The sequence below is a fragment of the Micropterus salmoides genome, unplaced genomic scaffold (assembly GCF_014851395.1).
Source record: "Micropterus salmoides isolate LMB-PRFRI ecotype aquatic unplaced genomic scaffold, ASM1485139v1 Ms_hic_scaffold_19, whole genome shotgun sequence".
In the NCBI taxonomy this organism is placed as follows: domain Eukaryota; kingdom Metazoa; phylum Chordata; class Actinopteri; order Centrarchiformes; family Centrarchidae; genus Micropterus; species Micropterus salmoides.
The window spans coordinates 9,138,985-9,147,444 of NW_024041039.1; the positions used below are offsets into that span (position 1 = coordinate 9,138,985).

Here is an 8,460-nt window from a genome sequence, read left to right on the forward strand (position 1 = left end):
ATCTGAAGACATCATATTAATTTCTATTAATTGATCAGTCAACAAATGAACTGAGATAAATAAAAAAAAGTAGTATTTGTGTGCATAGGATAGTGTATATGTAGTTTTCCTTTGTAATAATGTACACAGCAGAATTTTTAAAAAAGGGAGTAGTAAACAGTCCCTGAGAGGCACAAAAACATTTTGTTTTAGTCAATCTGTCTAATTTGATTGGTAATCAGAGGAAGAACAAGAAAAAAAAAAAAAAAAGGCTTTTCAACATCAATAAATTATAACCAGATGAATTTAGAGCCAGAAGCCTTTTGTTACAAAGATGTATTTTATATAGCATGCCACTAGGCAGTGTGTATTGAAATGCAGTGTGATTTCAAAACCTTTAACTCCAATACTGATAATGAGATTTAAAGAGCTGCCCTAAAATAAACCGTCTTTTCGTTGACTTAATTTTACCTCAAGGCCCAAGTGTTCACAAAGAGTGAGCAGTTTAGTGTGATCGGCACATCCATTCCATGGTAACGCCAGGTCGTCGCAGGCTTCACGCAGTCTCTCCTCTGAACAGGTCGATAGAGGAATGATGGATCCCCGGGGTGTGCTCGGCTCATCCGGGTTCCAGAGATGCATCTGGCCTACAAGCAAAGTAAGACACTGATCATTTAGTGACAAACATCTATAAAAAGGGACTTTTCTGAAAAATCTGCAATTTTTACGTACCTTCTGCCTCATACTCCTCTGTGCTTGTTTCGTGACCATTCCAGCGCTGTTAGAGACAAAAACACAGAGACTATCACAAAGAGATAGAAATTTAATAACCCATTATGATGTTTTATGTAAGGAATCAAAATAGACACATTTAAGAAATTGAAAATTTACCACATTAAAATATCTTCTCAGGCTGATTTTCTCATGTGACAATTAGTCGTTCGTGAGTTCAAACATGTTTTTAAATTAGGCAAGGTTGAGTCCGAGTGAAAATGGGGGGGTGGAGTGTTAGACAAAAAGCACAAGAGAGCTTTTGTGAATGGTGGTAATAATAGAGCAAATGTATCACAGACAAACACGGTGTTCTCTATTTTCTTTTATCTTTTCAAACATGTTAATAGTATATTCCTCATGCCAAAAACTAGAGTTACAACTGCATGAATGAGAAGCTGAAAATGAAAAAATTAAAAACCAAAATGTTTTTTAAAACCAAAATTCAGGACATTTTGCAGTATAAAAATCCCACTTTGTTTTTCTTACTCTTATATTCAAATTAGAGATTTAAGAAATATGAAAGAAGGAGAGCTTTATTTGGGTGTGACCCACTGAGCATCGACCCAATCCCAGCGTGACCGTCTATTGTTTGGGAGGCAAACAGTGAGGGAATGAAGAACAGATGGGATTCTGCAAGTGGCTTTTTGATACATGGTGTATAGGCATCCAGGCGAGTGGGGGTAGCGGGGTTCATTGTTCCCCTGTCACCATCCTACACCCTCCTCCCAAAGCACTGGGCATGCGGTCTCTGCAGCAGAGCCCCCTGACCCATCCCCATCTGCTGGTCCGCAGGCCGGACATTGTAGCATTGTTGCAACTTTAGATTAGTCAACACCAAGACACGCTTCAGTTCAATGTCTAGAATAGTGTTTGTCATGGCGCTGGCAGGCATCTGGGGTAGAGTCAGGAACACAGACAATGCAAAGATTATTAACACATCCATCCGTGCACAAGCTGAATTGCCTATCATTATACCGTTTTGGTGACCAGCTGGGGACTTGTCTTATTATTATTATTTATTCTGCTGCAGCACATCCATGCTCTGCACATTCAACCCACCGTTAGTATGAAAAGTTTACCCGTCGTTCACAGGCAAATGTTTTGTGCAACCAAACAGTCCAAATTCCAAAAGATACACAAAAATCTGCAAATCCTCACATTTGAGAAGTTGGATTAATGACTGGAATGTTGTAATGAAAAATGACTATCGAATATCAAAACAGTCGAGTATATTTCTGTTAATTAAATGTTAACAGTCAAACAGATTTTCAGGACAAAATAAGACGTCTTGCTGGTGTTACTATAAATTTCCTGATTTCCGTTGCAGGTCAAGGACGCGCAAAATGTGAGCTTAGCCCTCCGTACATATGTCTAACAACCCTCTATGTCAGCAGTGAGAGCAGGATTATCCAAGAAAAGGATATAGAAGATCAACAAGAGGAACCATGCAGAGTGTTCAGCTGTGCATGGCAATGGCTGAACTAATGCTATGCAACTGTGTGACACAGAAGCATGTCACATTCAAGCCACTGGTCCTACTGTCCCATGCAGACAATGGGAGGTACCTACTGTCAATCTTAAATAAAGACACACACATTAAATAAAAAAAAATAAAAAAAAAGGACTTCACAGCAACTGTGGGAAATACTGACAACCATAAACAATACAATTATCACCTGTCTCTTTTTGTCTCCTGAAAACTCTCATCTCTTTGAACATGATCAAGTAAATTCCTAAATCTCTGTCACCTTGACCACCACATCACAGCCAGCACATACACTCAGGACAAAGTTCAACTCTCACACAATCGCATCATGAAACATTAAACGGACAACCCTGGGTATCGCCAAACAAACACTGCGGTTACATCTTGATCACCTGAGCCTTTTTAAACAGTAATTATGCCCAGAGTGTTATTTAAAGACAGTGCTGCGTTGTTATGTAATGAGCAGGGCCTTGTGAATCCTGTGTTTGAGTTTCTATGTTACATTTCAGGATCTGGCCAGCATGCCACTAAGCTGATTAGCTAAGAATAACACCTCACTGCCGGTCTGCGGCTGCCGAGAAGCACAGTACATGCAAGGACAGGAGGCGATAAGGATCTGAGTGTCTAGAGGTTCAGAATAGTGCTGGAAAAAAAGTCAGTGAACATCAGTCTTAGCTTTTTACCTCACGCTTCCTGGGCACAGCCGAGTCATAGTTGTCCTCCAGATCCTCCTCCTCTACCGTGTTTGCATTTCTAACTTCAGACAAGTCTGAAATAGGCTCTAGGAAATCTGGTGTGGAGCGGCGGCCATAGCGTTTACTGCCCTTCACAAACTTTGGTTGGATTTCAGGAGAATCTGAGGAGAAGACAGGACAGAAGACAGGAGATGAAAAGAAACTGTAAAATCAATTAAAATCACACTTATTTGCACTGCACTCAAAAATGAGTCGTCACAGTAAGTTTTGAGGACATGATCAAATACAGCAAGAAAATATGACTAATATTTGCCGCAGCTTTCAGCAGCTACTTCTCCAAAACGAACAAGTTCTCTAAAATTGGTAACCAAAGCAGTCTTCCCCTTTGTTTGAATGTAACAGACATGACACAAAAGGGTTAGGGTTTAACAGACAGCTTCATTGACAGTAAGGCAAATATTTACAATGAAGTGTTTACTTTAACAAGGATCACACTTCATATTATCGCCTAATGTTAGTTTCACAATATAATAGCATGATATAATAATGTTAAGTCTGATAATACACGTGTTACCATACAGTGTGTGGGGTCACCCAACTGATGTTGATATTAACCATTGGTCTGAAATCTTCATTCACAAATAAAAAAAAGCATAATGGATGAAGAGATGTAACAAATGTTTCCAAGAAATAGCTTAGTATAGAACCCACTCTGTGTTTACTGCATCCAAAAAATAACAAACCAAGCCAAACCATGATGGTGCAAAAAGTTCAACTGTCGGCTAATTGGCTTTGGGCCCTGTGCTTACGGCTCTGTGTTTCTGTATGTAGATTTACAGCATGAGGCTGTTCCACTTATTCAGCCTTAACAAGTCACCTTCTCTGCTTGGTTGACTTGTTGAATGGAATGGTCTCTTTAAAAAGTTCAATATTAAACTGACACAGACATAAATTACAGATTAGGTTAATGAATAGGCTTCATGTTTTCAGGCTGACACATTCATGAAACAACAGAATCTAGACTTCACCTGGTTTTGACACGGTCTCTTGTTCCGATTGGGGCGGCTCAATAGTCGATGACAATACCAGAATCAGTGCATTCTTGAATTGGTCAAAGTCAACCTGAAACAAGAATAAAAAAACATTTTAAAAAAAAGATTCTAAACTGAAGTTCAGTGTTACATAAAAGTAAGAAACGCAAGCAATGCCAAGTATGTGAAGCAAAGTAAAAACAAAAGTTCATGAAATTCCTTAGATTGGATGCAATTCCCTATGTGCCGGGTGGAGGCTGGGTGTTCCTGGGTGCCTGGGTGGAGGAGGGTTTGCGGAGTAGGATCATGGAGGTCACACTTCAAGAATCAACAGCTGCTAACCCTGAATATGCTGATTTTCTTTGTGCGTCGAGGCTGGCGACTGGCAGCTTTTTTCCTTCCATTTGTGACTTTATTGTTGTACGCTATGGGTAGGCAATCAGTTCAATGGCCCTCCGCTAACATTTACCCGACCCACCCACATGCAAGACAATAGCCATCCTTCTGTCTACACACTTATATACAAACACAACTTAATGCAAAAGCGTGGCGGTAAGCCATTTAGAATATATTTCAGCCTCCTACTTTAGGCTGAAAAAATGCGTTCTGGAGATCCTGAATGAACAATGCACTTTCTACAAACTGAAGTCCATTTGTAAAGATTGGACCAGTGTCCTTTCTGTTTCTTACATTTCCACATGGAGCACCCTCAAAGAAATGCATCGGTGAATGGTGATTAGCCGGCTTGGTTGTCCTGACTACAGACACCTGGTATCAGGGCTGATGGGGGCATATTTTCAACAAGACAGCTAACAAAGCACCGAGAAGTCTGGAGACACAAAGACCTGAAAGCTGGAGTGGCTCAACACAGGCGTCTGGCAAATTCAAAGGAAGCAGAGGACCCTGGGCACAGCAAAGCCAAAAGGCCATGACTCACATGTACATCAGAGAAGGAACAATTATTCTGCAAATACAACTTTTCTGAGCAGTTGCATGGCATAACACACATTCACTAGTGCCAGAGGAATAAACTTACCCTGGCAGTGAGGCGGTCCTGGTTCTGCAGCAGGGTATCGAGAAGAGCTGGTGTGGCATCATCCAGGTGCAGGGACTGGCAGAGGTCAGAGAGTTCCTCTGGGCACAGTGAGCCGTAGCCGCTTGCGTCAAAACTGTTAAAAACTTCTTTTAGACGCTCCTCGTAGTGGTCCTGCTCTTGGGTGTCATCCATCCCACAGGACAGCACCCTGCCCTGAAAGAAAATCCTTACTTTAATCACACTATGGCTGACGTGTTTATCCAGATTAGCATGCCAGAACAAATTCATCTTCCATTAAAAAAAACAAAACAAACAAAAAACACTAAATTAAAACAAGAGTTCAAAGTCTCTCCACTCTAAATTTAAAGCATAATATATCAATTCACTGTTAGAAAATACTCACAAACAGGGTAGTAACATCTACCTCAACAGCGTCCGTTCCTAATAGCAAATTCATCTGAGCGTGTCGCTGAACGAATGAGCTACCGACACACTGCACCAGTGTCATTTGTGTAGAGGCTTTGACTAATCCAGTTAGAATGATTAGACAATCAGATAAATTAATACATGTGGCCAAGTCTGGCACTGACCATGACTCTTAATGCTTTTAGCTAGGATGTCTCAAAACATATAATATTATAATGTAAGGGTATCTAATCACAAAAGCAGCAGGTTTGAAGTTTATAGACAAAATGTGGACTGGTGATAAAGACCAAGGACAAAGACAGCAAATTGGCACTGAACCAAGTGGAACAAGCAGCCAGGAACTAATTGAGAAGGTTACACCAAAGCATTCACTGGCTGGCAGCATCAGTTACAAAGACATGGACGAAGTTGTTATATTTTACATTTCGGTTGCATCATTGCTGTAATTGAAAAACAATGAGAACCATTTGAAAGCAAGGCCCCAAAAAGAAAACTAGAGTCCTGCTCAGCACAATACCAAAATGCACAATAAGCCACATTTTTCTCAAGCAATAATATAAACATGAACCATGAAACATTGGTAATTAGGAGGCTATTCTGCATAAAGAAAGATGAAAGCGAGAGGTCATCATGGGTCAAAAAAAAAAAAAAAGTCTGACTAACTTAAGCAATGACATAACTCATAGACGCAACAGTGCAGGTCAGCCACCTGAAGCTTAAGGTAGGTAAATGTCAGTTAACATGACTAGAAATAGCAACGGAGAGCTGAGCAGAGTAAAGCATTCATTTGCTTCTATTTTTACTTACAAATACTTTCCACACATTTTATGTCTGACCGTTGAGACACATTTCCACACACTACACAAGTGTTGGGACAGGCACAAGTCATTCATTTTCTGTTTTTTGTTGCCTTCCTTGATTTCAACTAACATTACTATTTCTGCACATTTAACGGCCCTCCTTGAATGTGTTTGTGTACTTGTACTATGGACTTTTTCATGGTTTTTTTTGCAGTTAAATTAATTACATCATCTACTGTACAATGGATAAATAAGGTGCCCCCCCCAATCTTACTTACTTTTTCTCCGTCATAAGTATTAGATATATTCTATCTATAATATTATATGTAATGAGCTGAAACTTCAACTGCAAAGAGCACCCTGCAGACCCCTGCGTTTCCAGCTGCTCTTGAAATCATCAAGTGCACAGCCAGGTGTCCCCCACACCCCAGACTGAGGGTACCTTATTCACCGCAAACAATAGAAACAAAAAAACAAAACAAAAACAAAAACAAAATCTGTATTCTGCATCTGCACATTTTAGCGGCATATAACATGCAAGAAAATCATGGCAGCTTGTCTAAAGCTATAGCTTTTTATAAATTAAAAAATAACACAAAAATAAAAATTTAGAATGAAACAAGATCATCAAAATAAATGTAGGAGGACTGATGATGTTTCCACTCATAACAGTACTAGCCTGACCTTATTTAAAGTTTTTACTAAGCAAGGTTCACTCCGTAACACTTTGCTTGTGTTGGCTTTCAGTTTGCGTTCTCCAAACAGCGTCTGAGACAATTATCCTGGTAGCCCTCCTGCTCAGCTCAGCGGCTCACGGTGGCTGTGGTTTGACAGCTGCTGCAGCCAAAGAATCACTCTAGACTAGGTCACAAGGAGGTTGGAGGAGGTTAATCCTCACACATCCCACCATTCACTTGTACTGGTCTGATTGGTAATTATCACCAACAGATGTCAATCTGAAAAACTTTTTTGCTTCAGCCTTGTGAAACACTGATGGGTGTACTACGTTTCTGTTGGCCCATTTTGGAATAGGAGATGATTATGGAACAAAGGAAAGTTTATGCATTTTTATAAGCAAGCTGTTGTCTCTATGTAGGTGTACAAGACTGAGAATGGTTTTAATATTATCCCCCAGTGTATTTTAATAGAATCACAGCATGAAGAAATATTGCTAATTAGCTACAGCAATTATCCAGTCATTTTTGTCTTGAAACTATAAAAAGGAGAACTTACAAAATGTGATCAGGAAACGTTTTTACAATGAATATTTAAGTATTATCAAACATTTAGTTGGGCATGTCTCCACATATCTCATGGTTATTATTTTCAGAGAATTCATGTTGCAATCATCCACTCCTGTAAGAGTGAAACCAAAACTGCTCCATAGCATTATTTTCCATGGGTCTGTGATTGCTTTATTTCCCCAATTTGTATGACTTGTTTGTTCAAAATGTGTATCCTTGACCCCGTTATCTATTATTATTTTCATCATCATGCAACATATTCTTAACGACATTGCATTTCTATTATCTTTTGTGTTACTTTGCACAGACACAACAGCATTGCACAAAGTAACTGATGAGATCTAGATCAATTATGTATGTTTAGCTTGATATAATTTGCACTTACTCACTTTCAAACCTTTTCATAGTTAAATTAGATTAAAACTGGGCACCACAAGTCAAATACTCATAACAATATCAACTGTAGTGAGATAATTTTCAAATTGCTCCAGAGTCATATCCATCAGTGTTTTCTTTGGGATGTGAAAACCAATAAATTCAGACTATAAAACAAGCTCACATTTAATTCATAAAAACTAAACCACAAACGTTTAAGGATTCAAAAATCACAAGAAAGACTCCCAAGGTTAAAAAGGCCATGTTAAAAATGTCTCATATTCCTAGTTGATATAATTGTTGAATTAATCTCCTTGTAGCATCACTCATTGGAAACACTGTCACCAGTTGCTTTGGTAATGCCTGAATGTAATTTGCTCTACTGAAGTATCGACTGCACTTGAGTAAACCTTAAAGTCGGTTAAGGGCTTGATAAAAACGTTTACCAGCTGTTAGTAGTTTAGCTAGTTATAAGAGGATGCTCATGGGACTATGCCGGGCTATGCTAACCGAGCTAATTTACCAGCAGGCATGTTGGGAGGAAACGGTTGGTCAAGATTTCATCCTAAAAATACACAGAAGAAGAAGAAGGACTCAATACCGCTAGCTTAACA

The 8,460-nt window shown here is 39.3% G+C and overlaps 1 protein-coding gene across 2 annotated transcripts in view; it reads right to left on the minus strand.

The window, feature by feature from the left end:
* nin (ninein (GSK3B interacting protein)) overlaps nucleotides 1–8,460 on the minus strand; it is a 30,044-nt gene that overhangs the window by 21,439 nt on the left and 145 nt on the right. For both annotated transcript variants that reach the window (XM_038728703.1, XM_038728704.1), the window contains exons 2-6: nucleotides 5,002–5,214; nucleotides 3,963–4,056; nucleotides 2,923–3,095; nucleotides 712–757; nucleotides 451–626 (exon numbers count right to left, since the gene is read on the minus strand). In XM_038728703.1, coding sequence (XP_038584631.1) covers nucleotides 451–626; nucleotides 712–757; nucleotides 2,923–3,095; nucleotides 3,963–4,056; nucleotides 5,002–5,193 — 681 coding nt within the window. In that variant the 5' untranslated portion in view covers nucleotides 5,194–5,214. The remainder of the gene's footprint in view (nucleotides 1–450; nucleotides 627–711; nucleotides 758–2,922; nucleotides 3,096–3,962; nucleotides 4,057–5,001; nucleotides 5,215–8,460) is intronic.